The sequence below is a fragment of the Indicator indicator genome, chromosome 21 (genome assembly GCF_027791375.1).
Source record: "Indicator indicator isolate 239-I01 chromosome 21, UM_Iind_1.1, whole genome shotgun sequence".
Classification (NCBI taxonomy): Eukaryota; Metazoa; Chordata; class Aves; order Piciformes; family Indicatoridae; genus Indicator; species Indicator indicator.
Genome location: NC_072030.1, coordinates 746,326 through 773,362, shown reverse-complemented (window position 1 = coordinate 773,362; position 27,037 = coordinate 746,326). Strand labels below are relative to the sequence as shown.

Sequence of the window (27,037 nt, the reverse complement as noted above, 5' to 3'; positions counted from 1 at the left end):
CACAACCTCCTTTCAGGGAGCTGTAGACAGCCATGAGGTCTCCCCTCAGCCTCCTCTGTTTCACACTAACCATCCCCAGCTCCTTCAGTTGCTCCTCACAAGATTTATTCTCCAGGCCCTTCCCAGCTTCCTTGCCCTCCTCTCCCCTGGCTCCAGCACCTCCACATCTCTCTTGGACTGAGCTGCCCAGAACTGAACCCAGCACTCCCCAGAGCTGAGTCCCAGGGGACAATCCCCTCCCTGCTCCTGCTGGACACAGCATTGCTGATCCCAGCCAGGATGCCTTTGGCTCTCTTGGCCCCCTGGGCACTGCTGGCTCCTCTTCAGCTGCTTGGCCATCAGCACCCCCAGGCTCCCAGGTCATTTTGCCATCTTTTTTGGACAGCAAGTGCCAAAGAAATGTTCTCCATTCAGATGCCCCTCACTGCATCACAAGTGACAACCAGGAGGGTGGCACTGCCACTTACTCAGCTGGCTCACTTCTGCCACACATCTGCCTAGTCCTTCAAGCATGCTTCCAAACATAGAAGCTTCAGGAAATCCACAACAACACAACTCCAAGTGTCAGCAGCACTGCAGAGGATGCTGCATGGCTCCCTGCAAGAGCTGCTTCAAGATGAACAACAGGAGGCATCTGAAAGCAGCAGTTTAAGAACACTAAAGTTTAGAGCAGAGTGGCTGGAAAATTGCCTGGCAGAAAAGGACCTGGGGGTGCTGGGTGACAGCAGCTGAAGATGAGGCAGCAGTGCCCAGGTGGGCAAGAAGGGCACCAGCAGCCTGGCCTGGAGCAGCAATGCTGTGGGCAGCAGGAGCAGGGCAGGGATGGTGCCCCTGGGCTGGGCACTGGGGAGGACACAGCTTGAGTGCTGGGTTCAGTTCTGGGCTCCTCACTCCAAGAAGGACACTGAGGAGCTGGAGCAGGGCCAGAGAAGGGCAACCAAGCTGGGGAAGGGTCTGGAGAACAGGGCTGGGGAGGAGCAGCTGAGGGAGCTGGGGGTGTTCAGTGTGGAGCAGAGGAGGCTGAGGGAGACCTCATTGCTCTCTACAGCTCCTGAGAGGAGGCTGCAGCCAGGTGGGGGTTGGGCTCTGCTCCCTAGTCTCAGGTGATAGAAGGAGAGGAACTGGCCTGAAATTGTGCCAGGGGAGGTTAGGTTGGAGAGGAGGGAAAAAAATCCTCTTTGGTGTAAGAGTGGCCAAGCAATTCTCTGATTCTAAGTTTGAATGCTCTAGAATCTGACTCCTAAAAGAACTTCCTGGACTAAGAGAATGGCCACAGGACAACAGCCCTAACAGGAGCCCTGGAATCAGACCATCTTCATGTCTTGGCCACTAAGACTTCTCCTTCACACCTGATGGACCTCCATGCCATGCACTACACAAATACAGCTGTGGAAATAAAATACTAAAGGACATTCTCCTCCTCTACTCTGGTGAAACCTCACCTGGAGTACCGAGTGCAGCTCTGGGATACCTCCCAACATGAACCTACTGGAGCAGGTCCAGAGGAGACCACAGGGCTGGTCAGGGGCTGGGGCACCTCTTCTACGAAGAGGCTGGGAGAGTTGGGGCTGTGCAGTCTGGAGAAGGCTCCAGGAGACCTCAAGAGCTGCATTTCAATCTCTGCAGGGGAGCTGCAGCAAGGCTGGGGAGGGACTGCAGGGATAGGCCCAGGGGCAATGGTTTGGAACTGGAGCAGGGCAGAGTTAGGTTGGAGCTCAGGAGGAAGTTGTGCACAGTGAGGCTGGGGAGACACTGGAACAGGCTGCCCAGGGATGCAGTGCAGGTCCCATTCCTGGAGCCATTCAAGGTCAAATGTGATGGGGACTTGAGCAGCCTGCTCCAGCTGGAGCTGTCCCTGCTGCCTGCCCTTGGAGGGTCCCTTCCAACCTGTTGCAATCTGATGATTGATTCTCCAGCACACCTCCTGTAGGCACTGAGCAGATGCAGGTCTCTAACTCCTCACTTCATTGCTCACCTGAGGACTTTAAAGGACTAAGCTCCACTACTATGTCAAATACTTCTTACAGACGCTTACAGACTGCAAAGACAGCATCCTCCTGCCCTCAGCTCCCAGGCTCTCAGCTGACTCAATTCCAAGCAGAGGTAACCATGGGCACTTCAAACAAGCTTCTGGAGATGGGACCATGCCCACTTGGAAATGAATGCTCAGAGCTGAGCCTTGGGGAGTTCTCTACAAGGCTTTTCCACTCACATTCAGGCCAGAGGACATCAAAAGCCTTTCTGTACTTTAGTTGGAGCTGAAGCTTCTGCCTTATTCCTGCTGTGACTAAAAGCTCACTACAAAGTGGTCAAAACAGGAATATTGAGGCAATTTACCCCAAAGTACAACCAAATCAAGGTGAACCACAGCTAGGCCCTGTTCAAAGGCTGGCAGAAACCACCCACCTGCAGCCACAGCTGGCAAACAGCTCCCAACACTCCAAAGCTTTTTCTCCTCCCCAGAGGATGAGATCAACTCCCCTGAACAAATCCTCTCACAGTTTTGACCTAAACAAGAAACTTCACAGCTCCACCCAGACAGCAATTCCTGATCCAGCAGGGAAGTTCCAAGCCTCCAAGCACCACACTCTACCAGGACTGAGCCCCTGCTTTTGGGGAAGAGCTGAGGACAGTTCTGAAGTTCAAAGCTTTGCTTCCTGCACTGCAACACTCCTCCAAGCTGCCAGCACTGGCCTGGGGCTTGGCTGGAATTCTGTTGTTTTCTGGGACTTTTTTTTTTCCTGAATTGAGGCAGGAAGAAGCCAAGGCAGCTCCATTTGTCATTTCTGAATAATGATCACAGAACCACAGACTGGCCCAGGTTGGAAGGGACCTTGGAGATCATCTGCTCCAATCCCCTGCCATGGGCAGGGACAACTCTCACAGGATGGTAGGGGTTGGAAGGGACCTCTGGAGATCTTCCAGTCCAACCCCCTGCCAGAGCAGGACCAGAGAATCCAGCACAGGTCACACAGGAACACATCCAGACAGGGCTGGGAAGGCTGCAGAGAAGGAGACTCCACAACCTCTCTGGGCAGCCTGCTCTGGGACCTGTGGACGTGGGAAAGGCTGTGGATGTAGTCTGCCTGGACTTCAGCAGGCCTTTGACACTGTCCCCCACAGCAAACTCCTGGCCAAGCTGTCAGCCTGTGGCTTGGACAGCAGCACTCTGTGCTGGGTTAGGAACTGGCTGGAGGGCAGAGCCCAGAGAGTGGTGGTGAATGGTGCCACATCCAGCTGGCAGCCTGTCACTAGTGGTGTCCCCCAGGGATCAGTGCTGGGCCCCATCCTGTTCAATATCTTTATTGATGATCTGGATGAGGGGATTGAGTCCATCATCAGTAAATTTGCAGATGACACCAAGCTGGGAGCAGGTGTTGATCTGTTAGAAGGTAGAAGGGCTCTGCAGAGGGACCTTGCCAGGCTGGACAGATGGGCAGAGTCCAACAGGATGGCATTCAACAAATCCAAGTGCCAGGTGCTGCACTTTGGCCACAACAACCCCATGCAGAGCTACAGGCTGGGGTCAGAGTGGCTGGAGAGCAGCCAGGTGGAAAGGGACCTGGGGGTACTGGTTGACAGCAGCTGAACATGAGCCAGCAGTGTGCCCAGGTGGCCAAGAGAGCCAATGGCATCCTGGCCTGCATCAGGCATAGTTTGGCCAGCAGGAGCAGGGAGGTCATTGTACCCCTGTACACAGCACTGGTTAGGCCACACCTTGAGTCCTGTGTCCAGTTCTGGGCCCCTCAGTTTAGGAAAGATGTTGAATTGCTGGAGCATGTCCAGAGAAGGGCAACGAGGCTGGTGAGAGGCCTTGAGCACAGCCCTATGAGGAGAGGCTGAGGGAGCTGGGACTGTTTAGCCTGGAGAAGAGGAGGCTCAGGGGTGACCTCATTGCTGTCTACAACTACCTGAAGGGAGGTTGTAGCCAGGAGGGGGTTGGTCTCTTCTCCCAGGCAACCAGCACCAGAACAAGAGGACACAGTCTCAAGCTGTGCCAGGGGAGGTTTAGGCTGGAGGTGAGGAGAAAGTTCTTCCCAGAGAGAGTGGTTGGCCATTGGAATGTGCTGCCCAGGGAGGTGGTGGAGTCACCATCCCTGGAGGTGTTCAAGAGGGGATTGGACGTGGCACTTGGTGCCATGGTTTAGATAGTCATGAGGTTTAGGGTGACAGGTTGGACTCGATGATCCTTGAGGTCTCTTCCAGCCTTCTTGATTCTATGATTCTATTCTATTCTATGACCCTCACAGTGCAGAAGTTCTTCCTCATGTTGAGGTGGAACCTCCTGTGCTGGAGTTTCCATCCATTGCTCCTTGTCCTATCCCAGGCCACAAGTGAGCAAAGGCTGTCCCTGTCCCTTCCCTCCTGACTCCCAGCCCTCAACTATTGATAGACATTGATCAGATTCCTCTCAGCCTTTTCCTCTCCAGACTAACCACCCCCAGGGCTCTCAGCCTCTCCTCCCCAGGCAGTCTCCAGTCCCTTCAGCATCCTTGGAGCCCTCCCTTGGACTCTCTCCAGCAGAACCCTGTCCCTCCTGAACTGGGGAGACCAGAACTGGATGCAATATTCCAGGTGTGGTCTCACCAGGGCAGAGCAGAGAGGGAGGAGATCCTCCCTGGATCTGCTGGACATACTTCCTAATGCACCTCAGGATCCCATTGGCCTTCTTGGCCACAAGGGCACATTGCTGCCCCATGGTTGCTCAGGCCTCATCCAGCCTGGCCTTCAACACCTCCAGGCAGGAGGCAGCCACAGCCTCCCTGGGCAACCTGTGCCAGAGTCTCACCACCCTCCCACTCAAGAACTTCAGCTCCACTCTAACCCTGCTCTGCCTCAGCTTCAAACCATTCCCCCTTGGCCTGGCTCCAGACACCCTCAGCAAAAGTCTCTCTGCAGTCTTCCTGCAGGATCCCTTCAGGTCCTGGCAGGCAGCTCTCAGGTCCCCCTGGAGCCTTCTCTTCTGCAGGCTGCACACCCCCAGCTCCCTCAGCCTGTGCTCACAGCAGAGCTGCTCCAGCCCTTGGATCAGCTTTGTGGCCTCCTCTGGACTCTCTCCAGCAGCTCTGTGTCCTTCTGCTGCTGGGGACAGCAGAGCTGGAGGCAGGATTGGAGGTGAGGTCTCAGCAGAGCAGAGCCAAGGGGGATGCCACAGGATCCAAAGCAGCTTCATTTTGCTTCCTAATCTGAGCAGAAACATTTCTCTCTCTAATGGAAGTGTTAGAATAATCATTATTTTGCTTTCTTACACCAAATTGTGATTTATTTACATTCTTTCACATTTCTGCTTGAACTTTGTGAAGAAAAATTTAAGGTATAGCCTTAAAACCACCACAGCGCAGAATCCCCTCTGCTGCCCTGCTGCCCACACTCCTCTGGCTGCAGCCCAGTACACAGCTGCCTGCTGGGCTGCAGGAGGGCACTGCTGGCTCCTGGGCAGCTACTCAGCACCCAACACCCCCAAGGCTTTCCCTTCAGGGCTGCTCCCAGCCCACTCTGCACCCAGTCTGGATTTGTGCCTGGGGCTGGCCAGACCCAGCTGTGACTTTGCCCTGTGAGTTGTTGAACCTCATGCAGTTGTCCCTGGCCCACTTCTCCAGCCTGTCAACATCCTCCTCATGCCATTCCTGCCCTCCAGTGAGGCCAGCACACCACACAGCTTGGTGTCATGGGCAAAGCTGCCAAGGGTGCCTCAATGCCACTGACCCTGTTGCTGATGAATCAAAGCAGCACATTTTTCAATTTGACCTTGGTTCAACTGATTGAAGCTCTTCCAGTAAACTTAACTAAAAGGTCCAAAACAGAACTTCAAAAGGAATCATTGGACAACAGAAGTTTTTGAACCAGTTTCAGCTTGCTAGAAGAAAAAGCCAAAGTCTGAAAGTGTTTCAGACAGCAATCCCCAAGGGCAGAACAGAGAGAGGGAGAAAAGCAGCACTTATCAAAGGAGTGGAACTGCCAAACCACTGCAGAGCTGGGAAAGAGCAGCACAGAGCAAGGAAAGCATCTGGCTAACATGCTGCAAAACACTGCCAGGGCAGAGACCTCCTTCACCAGCCCCCCTGCAGAGGGCTGAAACATTACAGGCAGCTCAGCACTGTGCTGCATGAGCAGAAGTGGTTCCAAACACAACTTTAAAGCTTGCAGCAGACAAATGATCCAAGCACAGTGCTCATCTAGACTCGATGAGGAAGAGGAAGGGCTCTCCATCTCCATGGACTGTCCCCAGAGCTCAGCACTGTTTTACACAGCTAGGGTTAGGCTGAGTCCTGATTGTCCTCTCCTAAGGGAAGAGCCCCCAGGTGAGAGGCAGTGCTGCTGATACCTCATGCACAGATTGTGGTGGGTTGGAAGGGACCCTCCAAGCTCATCTCATCCAACACCCTGCAGGCAGCAGGGACACCTCCAGCTAGAGCAGGCTGCCTAGGGCCAGATCAAATTTGACCGTGAATGTCTCCAGGGCTGGGGCCCCAACCACCTCCCTGAGCAGCCTGTTCCAGTGTCTCTCCAGCTTCACTGTGCAGAGCTTCCTCCTGATGTCCAACCTAACTCTGCCCTGCTCCAGTTTCAAACCATTGCTCCAGCCCCCTGCTCATCTCTGTGGCCTCCTCTGGACCCTCTCCAGCAGGTCCCTGTCCTGCTTGACAGCTGGCCCCAGCCCTGCAGGTGAGGTCTCCCCAGAGCAGAGCAGAGGGGCAGGATCCTCTCTCTCCAGCTCTGGCCACACTGCTGTGGATGCAGCCCAGGCTGCCCTTGGCCTTCTGTGCTGCCAGTGCCCATTGCTGGCTCCTGGCCAGCTTCTCCCCTTCCCCAGCACCCCCAAGTCCTTCTCTGCAGGGCTGCTCTCAATCTCATCCCCCCCAGCCTGGATGGATCCTGAGGCTTGCCCTGCCCTAGGTGCAGGACCTTGCACTTTGCCTTCTTGCCCCTCCTGAGGTTCTCCTCAGCCACCTCTGCAGCCTGTGCAGGTCCCTCTGGATGGCTCCATCCTGTCCTTCAGCCTTACCAACCACAGCCCTCAGCTTGGTGTCAGCTGCAGGCTTGCTGAGGGTGCCTCAGTCTCTGGCTATAGTGTTGATGAAAATACTGAACAGAGGTAAGAAACCATTTAAGGCAGAACTGGAGAGGTCTTTCTTGTTCATGTGGAATCTTTGCTGTCTTTAGTCTTTCCTGTTCATGTTAAATCTTTTCAAACCATGTTCAGCTACTCAGTTACTTCTCTGAGCATGCAGATCCCTTTTCTTCATTGCTCCCTACAGATTCTAGCCCAGCCACCAGCTGAGTAACTGCTGGTTTGGGACCAGCAATCCCACCAGACATTTCTCTACCATCTCCAACATTCTGTGAAATAAGCAAATCTGATTACTCACTTGCAAGTCATTTTCCTTCTGAGACTGTACAGACTCTCCTTTATTACAGGACCTCTATGAATGAGAAGAAGCAAACACAATGAGATGATGAAATTTCACACAGTTAACCTGCAACCACCAGAACAAAGGGAGCAGAAGTGCCAGCTACAATTAACTACATATCTCAGCACTCTCTTGATCTGTGACAGCTACAGCACTAGCATCCACCTGGCCACTGACCACCATACTACTCCATCAGGACCAAAGGCTCTCAAAAGGATGTGCCACTGACAAGGAGCCACTCCTGCAAACAGCCCAGAGCCCATTTCCAGGTATGATTTTGGTTCCCCAGTGTTTTAAAACCAGATTTCAATGCAACACAAGCTTAGGGGAACATTTTTAATTAAGAGAAGATGAAGTGGCCCTGCAGGACAGCTGGGATGACATTCTTCTTGCAGCTAAAGCACTTAAGAGATGCATTACAGGGATTACATAAAAGCCTTACAAGGACCATTAGAAGAGGCTTGCTTGCAAGCCTGCAAAGCCCTTCCTTCCCCCCTGCCCCAATTTTATATTATATTTTCTTATTTTCTATTGCCAAATTTCTCATGGTGTTATTTCCCACACACTGTCAGGGCTCTATGGACAATGCAAACCCAAGGCTTTGCTTCAAATGAACTGCCCAGAGAATCCTAAAATGGTTTGGGTTGGAAGGCACCTCAAAGCTCATCCAGTTCCAACCCCCTGCCATGGGCAGGGACACCTCCCACCAGCCCAGCTTGCTCAGGGCCTCATCCAGCCTGGCCTTCAACACCTCCAGGCAGGAGGCAGCCACAGCCTCCCTGGGCAACCTGTTCCAGTCTCTCCCCACCCTCACTGGCAAGGATTAATGGCAGCTCCAGATGCCTCAGTGAGCCCTGTGGTGTAGCAGCAAAACTTCAACCAAGCCCATGCATAATGCATGGTGCTAGGCTTGTTAACAGCCATTATAAAGCAGTTGCAGAGCATCAAGCCATACCCTCAGCAAGTGAGCCCTCAGTGGCACATGCTTTTAATAGAGCTGCACATGGAAAATTCAAGATGTAATAAACCCCTTTGTCCTTTAAAAGGCTTGAAGGGAAGGAGAAGAGAGCAAATATTTGCTTAGGATTAGTGACAGTTTGTGGCTGCTCTTTAGGCTGCAGCTCCACCACTGAGCATTTAAAACCAGCCTAGCTTTAGAGGCAGCCTGCAACTCCACCTCCTGCAGTACAACTCTGATTGCTAGACCCAGGTGCACACCTTGCTGTTCCAAAGCTCTAACGTGTCCAAAGTGAGGGTGGAAATATCCACTGAATGCAATACAGTTCAGCACCACCAGCTGCCTGAAGTAACCAGACCACAAGCTAATGCCTGACACCAGCTCTGCAGCTACAGCACTTCAGAAGCTATAGAAGAAGTGTGGTTAACATCAATCCATGGCCTTTCAAGCAAGTACTTTCCATTCCACTAGGATAATAAGTTTTAAAATAAACAAGACAATGTGGAGAGAAAAACCTTAACTATTAGTTTCTACTCCTTTGGAGGAAGCTGAAGTCGACTAAAGCTAAATGCACTCAGCAGCATTAAAGCCATTTACAGAGGGCTCCTCTGCACAAGCATGTCCTGCACCAGTACCACACTCTGGCATCTTACACATTTGTCTGGAACAGTCAGAAGGTTACTCACCATCCAGGAGTCTTTCCTGATTAATGGTGCTCTCAGAATGGTTCAGTTCAGCAGAAGGGAAGCAGATTAGGCTTCTCCCTGCCACCTGAACTGGCATCTGCTTTCCGGTGTACAAAGAGCTGGCCAGTTCCAAGAGTCCATCTCAGACTGGCCTTGGAGACAGCCTAATGGCATCTGCTATGCCATCAGAGCTGGGGATGTGTGCTGCAGAGTCATCGCAAGAGGAGACTCCTGCAGCACCCCTTCCTCTTGTCTGCTCCCTCAGCACAGAAGAGAATGAACAGGAAGCACTGTGGGACTCACTTGCAAGTGTGGATGGGAGCTAGGAGAGGATCAGTCTGCACAAGTGGCCACATGGTCAGCCTGGGACTGGCCCAGGCTCCATGGAGAATGAAGCAAGCAGGAAGCACTTTTATGTCTCCAAGTGGTAGGAATTGGTTGTTCCCTGACTGCACAACCAGCTTTGAGAACAGTGGCTCCAAGTGAAGCACCTCAAGCCATGAGGTATTTATCTGCTACTCAGCTCATTGGCTGCACCATGCCATGGGCAACCAGCTCTAGGTGAGAAAGGTCCCTGCCCATGGCAGGGAGTTTGGAGTAGATCTCTGAGATCCCTTCCAGCCTGAGCCATTCCAGAATTCAGCTTTCCCACAGGCTCCAATAGCTCACCCCTGTGTCCAGCTCTGGGAGCTATTTACTTCAGTAGCACTCAGCAGGTGAATTACCCAAGTAAGATAATAGCTGTGGGAGGCTTTGAGTCACCCTCTCTATGGAAACATGAGCTAGACATGGATGTGCTCTACAGCTTTAAAAGGGCTTCAAAGGTTTTTCAGTGCTTCCTTTGAGGTAGGAAGGTTTGTTCTCAAAGCAGATTGAGAAAGCTCACTGGAGTGTGAGTAAGGGAGGACAGCTCCATGCAGAGAGATCACTCTGACCATGTCAACTGCTTCTTAAGAAGCCTCAGGTACAAGATGGAACTCCTAGAATGGGAGACATTGCACATGAGCTGATCTGTATCAGGGAGGACCAGACAGTGCTTACACATCTGGCACTTTGGCACAGAACCTTGAATTCATCATCATTTTCTCCCTAATGCCCCAAACTACCTCCCCTTGCAGCTGGAGGATCAGGACTCTACCAAAAACCCCAAATGATGCTCAGCAGAACTCTGCCTACAGGAAGAACCTGCAACTTGGTGGGGTTTTGGGTTTTTTTGTTCCCCAAATAGCCCTTAACTCTGCCCACAAATTGAAGGCTTCCATTAGAACTCCAATTTTCTGGACTTCACTGAGTTTTTGTTGAGTTTATGAAGCTTTAGTAGTTTAAGACTTCACAATACTATATTGCTTTCATTTAGACAAATCCTTAGGAATTCAAAGCCAAGAATTACAGCATAGAATCGTTAAGGTTGGAAAAGACCTTTAAGATCAAGTCCAACCATAATCCAGCTACCATGACCATAAATTCATGTCCCCAACTGCCTTGTCCTCATGTTTCCTGGACACCTCCGGGGATGGGGTCTCTACCACCTCCCTGGGCAGCCTGTGCCAATCCCTGACCACTCTTGCACACAAGAAATTTTTCCTAATATCCAATCAACCTATGCAGAGGAAACTTCTTAATTCTAAAAGCTCTTGGAAGACAATCTGAATTTCAGGGCAGGGGACCACAGAGGTTTGGATGCTTTAAATTTCAGGGTATGGGACTACAGAAGTCTGGATCCTCTGCATTTCAGGGCAGGGGACCACAGAGGTTTGGATCCTTTCTACATTTCAGGGCAGGGGACCACAGGTTTGGATGCTTTGAATTTCAGGGTATGGGACCACAGAAGTCTGGATCCTTTTGCGTTTCAGGGTAGGAGACCAGAGAGGTTTGGATCATTTGCATTTCAGGGTTTGGAACTACAGAGGTCTGGATGCTTTGAATTTCAGGGTAGGGGATCACAGAGGTTGGGATCCAGCAATAACTGTATCTGCTGTTGATTATCACTGCCAGACCTGAAGGAGCTGGTAGCAAGTTGAAGTCCTAGATTCTATCATGTGAAGGCTAATTCCCAGTTCAATCCCTCCAAAAGCCACCAAGACATCTCTCCAATCCTCTCCACGCCAAGTCACCATTCTCTCCTGAGGGAGCAGAGCAAAGGAAGGGGCAGCACTCTTGACAGTTCGCTGTGGCTGTAAACATTCAGATGCACAGACAGTAGCTGGTGCTACTTAAGGCTTCTTTTTTTAAAAAAAACAAAACAAAACAATGAAATCCAGTACTACAGAAAAAAAATGAAAGCTGTAGAGAATGCTCCAACTTCAGAGATCTCATACTATACCGTGAATCGTGTCTGTCACCTGGAAACCAGAGTGCTCTAGGCACGATCGCATGGGCAAGCCTGCAGCAGAGAACACATGCATATACAACTAAAGTGGTACATTACCCCAGCACACCCTTAACTCCACCCAACACAAACACATCCCCAAACAGCTGCTTGCTTGCTTTTCAAGCCTTCTTGCCAGTGCCAGGGAGTTTTATTGTATTTTTTTGGAGTTACTCCATGCTACAGACAGACATGGACACCAACAACCACAGAAGACATTTGAGCATTACAGTTACACAGCAGTCTGCATCTTATTGAGTTATAAAATAAAAAAAACAAATCAATAAGTACATAACAGGCAGCAAGGCAGGTATGGAAAAGGGTTTTTACCACAGAACTGTGCCAACTGTTTTTGGTCTCTCAGTTTCTATGTGAGCAGACACAAGAGGAACCTTAGGTGCCCTGGGGTTTGGTTTTCCTCATTTATTATGCAAGGTTTTGGTTTGGCTGTTGCAAAGTAACAGAGCCCCAGGGAAATGGAGGTTCTTTTGACATGTATAAAAGAATGGGAATTGATCCCCCCCCCAAGTTACCTTTTGGTAGGTGAAGCCCCCAAAGGAGTTCACCTCAACTGGAGCTTTTTTTCCTTTGTTGCTGCTATCTTGCCTTGAAATCCTATTGGCATTTCTAAGAGGTGGGCAAGTTTGGTTGATCCGAATTGAAAGTAGAAACACTAGAGTGGATCTGCAGATGAAATCCAATCTTCCAAGTCTGGATATGAAATGGCAATTGATGGAGAACCTTTTCTTTGTTGTTAACACAGTTAAAGATACTTTTATCATGAGGAAGTTTTACTTTCAGTGCTCCCCTTCAAATTTAGCAGCTAAGCCGGAGCAAGAAGAAGTGAAGCAGAGTAAGACATTTCCCCTTTGGGTTTTTTTTCCACATAGAACATATCTGCATTGTGCCTCAAACATTGGAGTTTTAATGTGGTTAGTACTTTAACCTGTCACAAGCACAAATACTTTGTCCTTAAACACAAAACCCCAAAGTTCTGCTCAAGGATACACTCCAGGGAAGTCCTTGATGTTCAGACATCCATGCCAGTGCAGCCATTCCTAACAATGGCCGAGCCAGCTCAGGTCAGCTCCCCCCAGCTCCCCCTCCCCAAAACAGTCATGCACACAAGAAAAAACAAAATTGGCTTAAACATATCAGCTATGACAGAGAAAGGCACAAAGCCTCCCCTGTGTGGCAGCTTCAGCCAACTGGCATGGTTTCTATTGGATGAGTTTCATGTACTGACATTTGTGTCTTCCAAGAGTCATAATAAGCAAACTGGGGCTATTTTCAAACTGCAAGAAAGGTTCCTTTCAAAGGTGGCTCCAAGAATTCTGCTGCCAGTACCATTGGTTCTTACATTGGGATCAGGTAGCTAGTTTGCAGTTCTAGTGGAAATTTTAACCTCCAGCTTGTCTCCTCGACAACAGTTTGGTGCAGAGTGCAGCATTTAAAGGAAAGGAGCAAGAGCAGCTGGTTAGTACTGCTGGTCTGGGCTCCATTTTCCAGCAGGGGGTAAAATGGCAGTGAGTTAAAACATGCTCTTACAGAGCCTCCAACAAGTGTAGCTACTAATGGCCAGTAAGTTGTTGAGCATTAAGCTGTGGTTTTAACCTAAGGTCTCAACAGCCAACTTACTCAAGCAGCATCCCTTAATTTCTAACAGAGCTGTAAACTTCAGCAGCATCACCTCAAATGACTCCCTCTTAACAGGGCTGTCATTAAGATTCTGCTCATGCCACCCAGAAACTGGTTAAGAATCCCCTAAAGTGAGGTGTTCAAAATACCCCAAGAAAACAGTTTGCTTATATTTTAAAACTTGCGTTTAAAAAGGTGGAGGGGAAGGTGGGAACGGGGGGAGCTGGAAGAGACAAATGTTTGTGGACAAAAAAATATTTGTGAACCTCAATGCAATCTGAAAGTTTTACCTTGGGAATTTTCTCTGCTTACTTAACCTTTAGTGAACTGCACCAACAAGAGCAGTCATTTCACTGCCACTAGGGAAATAAAGGAAGTTAGACATCTCAAAAGATCCTTCAACACCGAGAGCAGACAGGTTAGAAAGTTGTCAACACACTTTCAAATTTGCAAACCAAATTAGTTCTGATTTTTTTAAATTTTATTTTTTAAATTTAATTTTTTTTTTTTTTAGAGCCCAAAATTTTAAATGTTGATTTCTTCAGTGGGTAAGGGCAGGGAAAAGGCAAGTTAAAAAAAAAATAAAACAACAAACCAACCAAACCCTGAGGGAAGAGGAGGGAGTCTGCTTCTCCTTTGCAGGGTAAAAGCCAGGCCACACTTCCTCACAGCTCTTGGGTCACAGAAGTGGTAGCACTAGAGCAGTTTTGCAGCCCATGCTCCTACTCGAGCCTTCTACATGTTATTAAATCAGGATTCCATTAAAGCTCTTAATTCAGGAAACAATTACCAGCATCAATTATAGGAGAGAGCTTCAAACAGTTTCTCACCACCTTTTTTCCCCACTTTGCTTTGGGTTTCTCTTAAAGGAGTAAGTGTCCCTGCCCATGGCAGGAGGGTTGGAACTCAGTGATCCTTGAGGTCTCTTCCAACCCTGACAATTCTGTGAAAGGCTCTTGAAGCTTTAATTAATGAGCTTCTACATATTCTTAACAGTTTAACTTTGCCAGTTTTGTAGCCAAGCATTTCATGCCATTTCAGACCACCTTTATGTATCTCTAGCAGTAGATGCTGCCACAGGAAAGTTAATACCTCAGTTTAATCAGAGGAAACTTTAAAGGCATTTAAGTGACAGTACCCAATGGGATTTTTGAAAGCAGGTTTGGTCAAGGCAGCAGGAAGAATGGGCTGAAATTTCAGGAGGAGTCAAGCTCCTGCAGGTACTGGATCAGTTACTCCAGGCAAGTGGCAGAGGACTGGAAAATATCCAATTAATGGATAGCAGGATCTAAGTCAAATAGAAACCACTGCCAACACCCAAAGGTAATTTTAGTGAGCTGCCTCTTTTCACAAGGTTAAACACTGATTATTTATTTCCAATATAATCAAGTGTCCAGCAGAGCTGGGAAGGAGAAGATCTGCTGTGCTCTGGAAACAGCCTCTCAGCTCCACAAGAGATCACCTTTAAAGATTGATTTGAAACCCCACAACTGGAAGCAGACTTGCCAACCCCTTCTCTTAAGGTTTGCAAAATTTCAAAGCTGCTTACATTTGACTAAGCAAATAAAGTAACATTAGGAGAGCCTGACAGAGGGGAAGCTTCAGTGCCAGCTAGGAGGCACGTCACACGTTTAGGAATGAGATGGCTGTTCCAGTATTGATGTTTGTGCTTCATTTGTATTCTAACACTGCAGATCACATTTCCAGTGACACAATTACCCATGAGATCTAATGAAATGCTTCAGCACTGCACAAGGTTGACAAAGCCTTCAACTCTAATCTCTCTGGTTCATAAATGCTACCAAGATTAAAATTAAAGCAGTTTAGTCTCCTGCAGTCTTGCTAGTTATGCCAAAGTCCTACACACTGTAGAGAAGCAAACTTTAAAGCACTTCTGAAACACCACAGTCCAAACTTAACACCATAAGCAGAACATTAGTGATCAAACAGACAGCAAAGTGAGCCTCCGGCTGAGACACGCCAGGCAGGAGCTGTGTGGAAAGGAGAGTAAGTTCCAGACAACAACAAGCTCTGCTTCAAGCTACTCAGCTATCCCCCACCACTGCAACACTCCCCAGAGGATGAAGCCCAGATGAAGATCTCCAAAGCACTAAGCCAGAGAAACCCTCCCACTCCCCAAGGCCCCTGGGCACTCACCATCTGCAGGATAGCTCCGTAGAGGCGCAGCAGGACCTTGCGCGGCTCGTCTGCCAGGGTGGGGACGGCGTCGGGCAGCGAGCACTGGAACAGCATGTTGCTGAGGCCACCTCTGCAGGGAGAGGGAGGGTTAGAGCCACCTGCACAGCCACACAGCACCAGAGCATCACACACTGCTCAGGCTTGGAAGAGACCTTGAAGATCTAGCTCCAACCAGGGACACCTCCCACCAGCCCAGGTTGCTCAAGGCCTCGCCCAGCCTGGCCTTCAGCATGTCAGGCTTGGAGCCTCCCCAGCCTTACTGTCCTGATGGGGAAGAATTAAATTACTTTGGTTGGAAAAGAACTTTAAGATCATCCAGCCCAACCACTCGCTATCTCTACCATGTCTGGAACTAAGCCATGACACTCAGCACCACAGAAACAAAGAATGCAAGGGCTGAAGGGACCTCCAAAGCTCATCCAGTCCAACCCCCCCTGCCAGGGCAGGGTCACCTAGAACAGATCACACAGGAACACATCCAGGTGGGTTTTGAGTATCTTCAGAGAGGGAGACTCCACAACCCCCCTGGGCAGCCTGTGCCAGGTTCTGTCACCCTCACAGGCAAATAATTCTCCCTCCTGTTTCCATGGAACTTCCTATGCCTCAGCTCCCACCACTGTCCTTTGTGCTGGCATTGGGCATCACCCAGCAGAGCCTGGCTCCAGCCTCTGGGCACTCCCCCTGCACATCTTCATCACCAGCAATGAGGTCACCTCTCAGGCTCCTCCTCTCCAAGCTCCAGAGCCCTCAGCTCCCTCAGGCTCTCCTCATAGGGAAGATCTTCCACTCCCTGAATCATTTTTGTGGCTCTGGGCTGGACTCTCTCAAGCAGTTCCCTGAGGTCCTTCTGGAACTGAGGGGCCCAGAACTGGACACAATATTCCAGATGTGGCCTCACCAGGGCAGAGCAGAGAGGCAGGAGAACCTCTCTGGACCTACTCCTCACAGCCCTTCTACTGCACCCCAGGCTGCCCTTGGCCTTCTTGGCCACCAGAGCACATTGCTGGCTCCTGGGCAACCTCCCATCCCCCAGCACCCCCAGGGCCTTTTCCCCTTCACTGCTCTCCAGCAGCTCAGTCCCAACCTCTCCTGCTCCATGGAGTTGTTCTTTCCCAGGTGCAAGACTCTCCCCTTGCCCTTGTTGAGTTTCATTAAATTTCTCCCTGCCCAACCACATCTCTGCCTCTTGGAAACCCCTCCAGGGATGGGGATTCAACCACCTCCCTGGGCAGCCTATGCCAGTCTGAAAACCCTTTGAGGGAAGAAGTTTCTTCTAATGTCCAACCTAAACCTCCCCTCAGGCATCTGGACAGTGTTTTAACATGAGAAATAATTTCCCAACAGTACCAACAACCCAGAAGAGAGAGAAGGCTTCAATTGCACTTTGGCAACTTCATACTTCAAGTACAGCTTGCCATCAGGATCCAAGCTGCAGCTTGAGCTAGGAACTAACAGGTGTGAAATGCAGCAGGCAACCAAGATATGTGGACTTCTGTTCATCCTCATGGCTTCTCGAAGTGATGCTGGAGTCTTGTTTGGGCAGTCAAATATATCTGATAAGCAGCTCAGAACTGAGCAGTGAGTTTGAATTGAAAGATGGTATTTCAATTAAAAGCTTGGTTTAGTGGGAGGTGTCCCTGCCCAAAGCAGGGGGGGTGGAACTGGATGAACTTCAAGGTCCCTTCCAAGCCAAACCATTCTATGAGTCACTGGGATGGCAGCTAGAGAAGTTAGCTCTAAACCTAGATGGCAGCTATAAAGATTGAACCCAAACACCTCTGCTACAGCAGAGTCCTGCTACCATCATCCTACTTAGGGACTCATTTCCAATGCCCCAATCTACAATGAAAGCAGAAATTGCTCAAGCATTTGTCCAAACTGAAGTCACCCTGTGAGTCCTGTCAGACAAGACAAGGCAGGGAGCCCTCTGCTCCAGTCAGTCAGGGGTTACACAGCCATGCGTGTGTACACAGCCATGCTGGCTTCTCCTTCTACTCCTGCTTCACAACAGGGTTGTGACAGGGAAGGCTGGCAGCACTTGCGCTCTGCAGGTTTAGCAAGCTGGATACACACTGGATTAGGAGAGCTAAGCTTCTTGGGCCCTAGTAAAGTCACTAAGAACACCAGTCCTTATGTTTTCTTTACTACATTGTCTTTCTGCAGCATCAATGTTCATGGAAAGGTCCAGACTGGGAGGGACCTCAGAGATCATCTACTCCAAAACCCCTGCCATGGGCAGGGACACCTCTCAGCTAGACTTGGTTGCCTAAGGCCTTATCCAGCCTCCCAGAGCAACCTGTGCCAGAGTCTCACCACCTTCACACTGAAGAACTTCTTCAGCTCCACTCTAACCCTGCTCTGCCTCAGCTTCAAACCATTGCCCCCTGGCCTGTCTCCAGACACCCTCAGCAAAAGTCTCTCTGCAGCCTTCCTGCAGGATCCCTTCAGGTCCTGGCAGGCAGCTCTCAGGTCCCCCTGGAGCCTTCTCTTCTGCAGGCTGCACACCCCCAGCTCCCTCAGCCTGTGCTCACAGCAGAGCTGCTCCAGCCCTTGGAGCATCTCTGTGGCCTCCTCTGGACTCTCTCCAGCAGCTCTGTGTCCTTCTGCTGCTGGGGACACAGAACTGGATGCAATATTCAAGTTGGGTTCATCAATAAGTTTTCAAAGTTCCCTTGTGCAGTAGTTTTTCCCTACTGCTGCTTCTGCTGTAAGAGGAAGCAGGACTTGAAACCTCTAATTTACTTATAAACAGAAATGTAAATCAGCTCTGCTGAAAAAAAACTGTTCTGTCTGCTACTGAAGACCTTCCAAACCAGATACACACCACACACAGCAGTCAGCAGTGAAGGGATGAGGCAGCACAGATCTTTAAATAGTTATTTTACTTGTACCATGCTGCTGAACTCCCTGCAGCAAGTCCAGAATGTGAATAGCAGCACATTCTGCTTCATAAAGCAATGCAGTACAGTATTCAAGTATTGGGGCTGTTCAGTGTGAAGAGAAGGCTCCAGAGAGACCTCAGAGCAGCCTTCCAGTACCTGAAGGGCTCCAGGAAAGCTGGGGAGGGACTTTGGCCAAGGGCTGGGAGTGCCAGGATGAGGGACAATGGCTTGGAGCTGGGAGAGGGGAGATTGAGAGTGGAGAGGAGGAAGAAATTGTTGAGAGTGAGGGTGGGGAGAGACTGGCACAGGTTGCCCAGGGAGGCTGTGGCTGCCTCCTGCCTGGAGGTGTTGAAGGCCAGGCTGGATGAGGCCCTGAGCAAGCTGGGCTGGTGGGAGGTGTCCCTGCCCATGGCAGGGGGTTGGACCTGGATGAGCTTTGAGCTCCCTTCCAACCCAACCCATTCTGTGATTCTATGGATATTACCTGGCAGTGAGTTTTGACTCCAGGAATCCACAGCAGATGCAGTCCTCAGTCCTAATCTGATATCCCTCTCACTTCAAATATTTTTCTGGGCTCTTTTACAGGACAGTGGGGAATTAAGAAAGTTTTTGGAGGAAAAGGATACCAAGAAGTAGACAACCAGTATGATACAGAGCAGGGCTGGCCCACAGAGCCAAAGCCACAGACTGAGAAGAGCTCTCAAGAACAGGGTGAAAAAGCAGCTGCACCACATGCTCAGGGAAGTGGAGAAGAAAACCAGGTGGCTTGGCAGGCACCCAAGAAAGGATGTTTAGAGACAAGAGATATGAGGTAACTTTGAACCATGAAGGCTAACAGGTAGAAAATGCAGCCAGATGGAAAGGGCATCAAAGGAAGAGCACAGGCAGACTGCTCTGCAATCAGAGCAGGGCTTAGCTACACCAACCACATTTCTGCCTTATTGAAACTCTACTAGGCAGGCTTTGGGAAACATTTGCCATCATTGCTGAGCCTCTGATGCAGACTTGGGTGAAAATATTAATACTTAAATAGAACCAAACACGCTGAAAGCCACTTTACATGAGCTACTGGCCTAGAGCTCAAAACTCCTGCAGGAGCAGCTCTGTTCCTTCTTTAAACACATGTCAAGCAGGCACACAGCAAACAAACACCTACAAACTCTTCTATTTCTACCTTTTCAGCCAAACAAGAGTGTCTCACTCAGGCTGAACTTCCTTAGCCAGAAGTTTCACTACAGTTTTTTGCTTCAATAGTTACCTCTAATCAAGGAAACCCATATGGGAGTCAGATAAAAGATATTGTTCTCCTGAAAGGTCAGCAGGCTCAGGAGCTGAAGGGTCAAAAGGGCAAACCTTCCTCTTAGAGATAAAGCTCCCAGCCAGTCTGCTGCTACCATTTACTTAAAGGTAAACCCTTCCAAGAGGGTCACCTCTTTGCAGAGCCTCCCATAGCTCTCCTCAAATCACAGCACACAGATGTCCTTGTACTTTGCATTCTGATCAGATGTGAATCTATTTCTTTGCTCTCAAATGAGGACTGGGCCCTTTCACCATAGGAGACCAAGCACCTCACAGCTATTTGTGGTGAGGGTTTGGACTACTGCAACCAAAAACAGGCTGTTGGAGAGGGTCCAGAGGAGGTCACAAAGATGATCAGAGGGCTGCAGTACCTCCCCTGTGGGAACAGGCTGGAAGAGTTGGAGTTTAGTCAGGAGAAGAAAAGGCTTCCAGTGTGACCTTAGATCTGGATTTCAATATCTGAAGGGCTCCAGGAGAGCTGGGGAGGGACTTTGGACAAGGGCTGGAATGCCAGGACAAGGGACAATGCTTGGAGCTGGGAGAGGGGAGATTGAGGTGGAGATGAGGAAGAAATTGCTGGAGTAAGGGTGGGGAGAGACTGGCACAGGTTGCCCAGGGAGGCTGTGGCTGCCTCCTGCCTGGAGGTATTCCAGGCCAGGCTGGATGAGGCCTTGAGGAGCCTGGGCTGGTGGGAGGTGTCCCTGCCCATGGCAGGGGTTGGGGCCGGATGAGCTTTGAGGTCCCCTCCAACTCAAAGCCTTCTATGGTTCTATGAAATGGCAATGCTGGCAGACACACTGGAGCATGCACACCAAGTGACTGACTTTTGGGGAACCAAAATCCTCAAACCAATCCAGTGCTGCATTGTCCATAGATAAGAGTGGTGAGAAGACCTTTGCCAAAACAAAGCACAACTACCATCCAGCACAGGTTCCCCACATGCTTAAGTTTCAGCCCATCTGGAAACCATCAAGCCAGCCTGCAGGGGTGTCTCTGAGGGGAAGCTGCTGAGAAATGGAGGAAAAACTGTGCTAAACTCAGAGGCTTCAGGAAATAAGTACCCAAATCAGCAGTATTATCTAAGGAGGATGCAAACAATTCAGCAAGTCAGATTACAGAAAGATTATCAGAGTGGGTCACTCTCTAGGAACTGGCTTCTAAAAACGTCCTTCACCAACTTACGATGATGTGAAGTAAGGAGATCTAACACCACAAACGCTGCCTGCACTGGATTTCAGGGAGCTGCTCAGTTTTAACCAAGCTCTTATAACACCTGATGGGCTTTGATTATAATTGTATAGATCAGAACTCTGTCATCACTTTCTGCTCTCTTTGGGGCAGATCTGCAGGTACTTTGTGCATCAACAAAAGTAGAATCACTAGGAAAGCAAACTCGGGGCTCAAGAGGAGACGACAATAGTCTGGACATAGCACTCTAGGACATGGTTTAACGGCCACGGTGTCAGGTTGATGGCTGGATTCCATGAGGACTTTCCCAACCCAAACAGTTCTAGGATCACCTGAAACTGTATGACTATCTGCTCAGGTAGAATGACCAGGCAGTGAAAATGAAACCCTGAACTAACACCACTGCAATTAGCCACAGGACTAATTAAAAAAAAAGGAGTAGGGAAATTCTGCAGAGGAGGCAAAACCCTCACACACATTCCGTAGGGCTTCTAGAACGTCCCCAATTTACATATTCCTGCTTCCAAGGTGCTGAGTCACAAGCACTTGTTACTATATATGCTCCGGGATGAGTCACATCATCGATCCGCCTCATTTACCTGCTCACTCCCGACCTCAGAACGGGCAGGGCCAAGCCAAAAGGACACAGGAGTGAGCCCCGCAGCCGGCGCAGCGGCTCCATCACCGCCACCGCCCCGGAGCGGGCCCCTCCCCCGGCTCCGGCGCTGCAGCACCCCGCACCACCGGGGCGGGGAGCGGGGGGGATTGCCGCAGCCAACCGGGGGCCGACCGACACCTCCCTGTGCCGAGGCGGTGCGTCTCCCGCCGGCTTCGCCCCGCCGCCGGTGCGCGGAACGGGGCCTGCCCGCGTCGCCCCGGAGCGCAGGCGGGGACGCAGTCGCTGCCGCTCCGCCCGGAGCAACGGATTGCGGCAGGAATTTAATAATAATAGTAATAATTAAGAGAGTGGATGTGGGTCCCGACCGCCCGCACCGCTTGCCTCAGGAAGCGGCTCCCGGCCGGACCCGCCCCCGTCCCTCACGGACACGCCGCCCCCCCGGCGCTGACCTGATGGGGTTGATGCGCAGCTGCTCCTCCCGCAGTCCCCGCCAGGCCCCGGGCAGGAACTCCTTACACCACAGATACGCCTTACGCCGCGTCCGCGGATCGAGCGGCGGCTCCGCCTCAGGCGCCGGTGGCGGCAGCAGAAGCGCGGCAGGCGGGGTCGTGGCGCCTCTGCCCGCCGCCACCGGGTCCTTCCCCTCGGGGTCGGCGTGAGCTAGCGGCGAGGGGGGCTGCCCAGCAGCGGAGCTGCAGCCGAGGAGGAGCCCGAGCGGGGAAGGGTCGGTCTCGCCGTTGCAGAACTTGGTCTTCATGGCGCGGTGCGGGTGGGCGAGGGGACGGCGGCGGACAGTGGGCGGCAGCTGTTGGGGCGCGGGGCGGGCGGCTGCGACAGCTCGTGCGTTCTCCCCTCGCGTGCGTCCGCCCGTGCACCGCGAGCGCCAGCAGCGAGTGAGCCGCGCGGCCCCCCCTGCCCCGCCTTTTATTAGGAGCCCGGCACGCGGGCCCGCTCGCCTCACGCCGCTTCCCGCCGCCCTGATTGGCTGATGCCGATCGACCCCGGGTCCGCCGCGGCGGCAAGAAGCTAGCGGCGGGAGGCGGGGGAGTGTAGGGGAGGGGAAAGGCTGCCCGCGAGAGCGAGGGACGCGCGCGCCGTCGCCCGGACGCTGCCCGCAGCTGTCGCTGATTGGTTCGCGGCAGGCTGCACGAGGCTTGAGGGGCGGGCGCGGAGCGCGCCGATTGGCTGCCCCGGCGTTGTCCCGGTGACCGGCGCGCGCAGCTCGGGCTGGGGGGCGTTGGGGGCGCAGCGCGTGGGGACCCTGCCCCCTCCCGCTCCCCGCAGCGGCGGAGCCGCGGCCGCAGGACCCGGCCCAGCGCAGTCCAGCCCAGCCCAGCCCAGCCCAGCCCAGCCCAGCCCGGCCCAGCGCAGACCAGCCCAACCTCTCTTCCCCTCGCCTAGACCCGGCCTAGCTCCTCAAGCCCCTCTTCCCCCGAACCCGGCCCGGCCGAGCCCTCGGGCCCCGTTTCCCTTTCCAGCCGGGACTGGCTCTCTTGCCCCCAGCCTGGACTGTCAGACCACTTCGAGCCCCGCTTCTCCTTGACGCCGGGCACGGCCTCTTGTTCCGGCCTAGACCTTCAGATCTCCCTGGGCCCCGCTTCCCCTTCCCCCTGGGCTGTGCCAAGCCCCAGCGGCCTGCGGGCCCCCTCTGCCTATCGCTCTCCCTCCGGGCGGCGGCCGCCGCTCAAGCCTGAGAGGTATTTAACGGGGGAGGTTCGGTGCCTTCGCAGCGGGGCTTAGTCGCGGTAGGGGCTGAGCTGTGCTGAGCACTGAGAACGGGGGCAGCTCCCTGCCTTGGGGCTGTGGTTACGGAGTGTTTAAGAGCCGGTCCTGCCGCAGGGCTGGCCGTGCCAAGGCTTCGTAATGTGTTAGTGTGATTCTCTCCCGTGACTTGCCGAGGAAACACGTGGGAAATCTGTGCCGTCCAGAGTGGATTACGGTAATCTACGCCGTGTTTATTTAAACTCCGCTGCTTACGGAAAGTTACTGAGTTATGGCATTATCATGGGTGCGGGTTGATTCATGCTTGTATGCATGTAAAGGCTTTCTCTCTATCGGCCCAGGAGAAAACCACACCTGCACAGAACACAGGGCTACAAGGGGAGAAGCAAAGGCCATTTCCACAGGCAGCGCCTCAAAAGTTGAGTTTCTTTGTTAGTGTTGGCGGAGGGAGGACAGTCTCCCGTTACGGGAGACGTCAGCACCTGCCTTCCGCCCCCGGGCCTCAGCGGAGCAGGCTGCGCCGTGATGTCAGAGCCAGCTGGAGGCAACCGCAGCTTCCCCGGCCCTCCTTCAGCCAGAGGGTGAGCAGTAAAGGAATAAATCACCTTTAAGCCTTGAAATACCTTTGCATTTCCCTGATTTTTTTTTCCCTCCCCCCCTGCCTTTGACTGTGTTCCCTTGATGATCTTTTCCTATGTCAGAGAAGCTTGTGTACTCTTTTCACATGAGTCGCCATTATTCTGGAGGTTGTTGTTAAAGCTGGGTTGAGAGGAGCTCCCCGAGATGCACCTTCCTTCATCCCCCCCCAGACTATTTCACCACATGGGCTGTGAGGGGCTCCTTGAGATGTCCTTCCCTCATCCCTCCCCAGACTATTTCACCACCTGGGCTGTGAGGGGCTCCTTGAGATGTCCTTCCCTCATCCCTCCCCAGACTATTTCACCACATGGGCTGCTCCCTCGTTTTGTCTACACACTTCACCTCAGCACTCTGGTGCTGGAAAACACCCAAACAACCCAGGGATTTCCTATGAAGTGGCAGGAAAGCTCCAGAACTGGCTTCAGAACTGCTTTGTGCTGGCAAAGCAGCTTCAGCACAGCCAGAACTGTCATGGCTGAGGGATGCCAGAGCCCAGTTTAGGGGAGATGGATGAGTCAGGGGTGCCAAACTGGAACAGAGGAGATGCTGATTCCCTCCTCTCCCCTCTGTGCCTCAGCTCTTCATTTATGAAATAAAGCACCAGATCCAAGCACAGATGAGGATGCTGGGGAGGGCTGCTGGAGGTGGCAGCTCAGGGCTGTGCAGAAGCCCTTTTGCAAGTCTCTGCTGAAGGACCTGATGGCATCAACCAAAGCCAGTCCTATAGATGGAAAGTTCATTCTGCAGCACACTGCTGATGCCTTTCCATGTGGGAAGAAGTGGAGCAAACAGCAGAAACCAGCAACCTTTCAGACTCACCCTTCTGTTTCCAACTGCTGCTTTGTCAGTCTATGAGTATCAGGACTTCCCCCCTCCCCCCCCCCCCCCCTAATTAGAGCACCTTGATTCTTTTTTTTCCCCCCTAGATTGCTGTTAGTGTGGAAAGGGAAGGCAGAAAAGTCAGAGAAACAAAGAGATTTGTTTTTGCTGTGTGGAGAGAATCCCATCCACTTTCACCAGACAAGAGAACTCCAACTTGTTGATATTGGCTACTTGCTCATGCAGAGCTTGCCTTCAAAACCTCAAATCATCTCTTTGAAAGCCTCAGAGAGTTTAGGAGGAGCTGGGGAAATGGTGCTTTGCTTTGTTTTATCCCCTTTGGATTCCCACAGCCCCTGTCTGAGTGTCAGCCTTTCGGTGAGTGCCCTGCATCCACCAGAAGCCCCAACACTGACTGCCTTCAGACGTTTGTTTTGCTCATGACATCATTCATTGCTTCAACACTTTATTGGGAGTTAATAACTCATTGTAAGTTGTTGCTGAGTTTACAAAGAGGGTGTAACTCACTTGAAAACTGTTCATGCTGGTGCAGGGCAAACGTTGTCTATCTGCTGGGGAGCTCCGAGCATGTGCAGTGCAATAAAGGCCAGGCCCAAAGCAGAAGAAGAAATCATGACAGAACTAAAGGTGAGCAGTGAGAAGGGCTGCCAGGCTGAGCTGATCTGAAGGCCTGGCAATATGGCCCTTGCCAACGGTGGTTTTCATAGAATCATAAAATTGTTTGGGTTGGAAAAGCCTTCTGAGATCACTGAGTCCAACCTTCAACCCAGCACCACCATGAGCATCAAACCATGGCCCATGGCCACACCTTTCTTGAACCCCTCCAGGGGTCTCTACCACCTCCCCGGGCAGCCTCTGCCCATCCCTGACCACTCTTGCAGCAGGGAAATTTTTCTTCCTCTCCAACCTAACCCTCCCCTGGCACAATTTCAGGCCAGTTCCTCTTCTCCTGTCACCTGAGACTGGGGAGCAGAGCCCAACCCCCACCTGACTGCAGCCTCCTCTCAGGGAGCTGCTGAGAGTAATGAGGTCCCGAAACTGAACCCAGCACTCAAGCTGTGTCCTCCCCAGTGCCCAGTCCAGGGGCACCATCCCTGCCCTGCTGCTGCTGCCCACAGCATTGCTGCTCCAGGCCAGGCTGCTGCTGCCCTTCTTGCCCACCTGGGCACTACTGCCTCATCTTCACCTGCTGCCAACAACCACCCCCAGGTCCTTCTCTGCTGGACAGTTCCCAACCAATCTTCCCCAAGCCTGGAGCCTTCCTGGGTTTATTGTGACCCAAGGGCAGGACCCAGCCCTTGGCCTTGTTGAACCTCAGCCCATTGGCCATGGATGCAGCCTGGCCAGGTCCCTCTGCAGAGCCTTCCTGCCCTCCAGCAGGTCAGCTCTGCCACCCAGCTTGGTGCCATCTGCATTATTCCCAGAAGGTAAATGTTGGTCTGGAATTCATGGATTGGTGAAGATGACTTTCATCTTTAAACTGTGGATTCTTTCCGCCATGTTATCCCATCACTGGGCATCTCAAATGGGCAGGAAGCCACGTGGCAGTGGTGGCACAAACTTGGTTTTATTAAAAGCCTCAGCAGCAATGCTCAAGATGAATGGTCTGAAGGCATGAGTCACCAGCCCTGCTTAACTGCAGCAGGGGTGACCTAGATGATCTCCAGAGGTTCCTTCCAACTCAGTGCCTCCTATGATTGTATGACCATGAGCTGCTAGGGAGGGTTCAGAGAAGGGCAGTGAATCTGGTAAAGGGTTTAGAGCACAAGCCCTGTGAGGAGCAGCTGAGGGAACTGGGGCTGTTCACCCTGGGGAAGAGGAGGCTGAGGGAAGACCTCGTTGCTCTCTACAGCTCCCTGAAACCAGGTTAGAGCCAGGAAATGGCCTCCAGTTGCCCCAGGGGAGGTTTAGGTTGCACATTAGGAACAATTTCTTCCCTGAAAGGACAGTCTAGCCTTGGATCAGGCTGCCCAGGGACATAGTGAAGTCCCCATCCCTGGGGGGGTTTGTAAGCTGAGGTGCTGAGGGACATGGTTTAGCACCAGGCTTCATAAAATGACAGAGTCCCAGCTTGGAAGGGATCCTGAGGTCCATCTGCTCCAGCCTTTCAGGGTGATGGTGGAGGTGGAATGAGCTGGCCCAGCACCCTGCCAAGCTGAGTCTCCACACTGCCCAGTGCAGGGTCTTGGTAGAACTGGATGAATGGTTGGACTTGATGATCCTAAAGGTCTTTTCCAGCCTATGATTCTATGATTCCATGATCCCGTGAAGCAAACCCCAGCAGGGTATGTGGACAAACAGGTACTGGTTTTACTGAACATGAAGATTAATTGTTTTCTGCTCTTACCCAAGAGCTTCCCTGGCTTGGCTCAAAGCTTGCAGGAGGAGCAACGTGTCAGACATTTCTACTGCTCTCAAGTACACAATTCTGCCACACTCAGAGGTTCTCCTGCTAGAGCTACATAGGTGATACTTTCCCCACATGTTAAGTCCACATTCAAATAAAACAAACAGGGAAAAAAAAAAAGGAAAACAAATTATTGCCTCATGATTTTATTCTGCTCCTAAGGAGAAATCTATTCTGCTC

The 27,037-nt window shown here is 51.7% G+C and overlaps 1 protein-coding gene across 4 annotated transcripts in view; it reads right to left on the bottom strand.

The window, feature by feature from the left end:
- The window catches only part of CHKA (choline kinase alpha), a 32,978-nt gene extending 10,972 nt beyond the window's left edge, over positions 1–22,006 (bottom strand). For 2 of the 4 annotated variants that reach the window (XM_054390294.1, XM_054390296.1), the window contains exons 1-3: positions 21,699–22,006; positions 15,220–15,331; positions 7,371–7,424 (exon numbers count right to left, since the gene is read on the bottom strand). In XM_054390294.1, the coding sequence (XP_054246269.1) occupies positions 7,371–7,424; positions 15,220–15,331; positions 21,699–22,006 (474 nt within the window). Of the gene's footprint in view, positions 1–7,370; positions 7,425–8,630; positions 8,648–15,215; positions 15,332–21,698 lie in introns of all 4 variants that reach the window. The other 2 variants (XM_054390293.1, XM_054390295.1) reach the window with 2 other exon arrangements.
- Between the last annotated feature and the right edge of the window lie 5,031 nt (positions 22,007–27,037).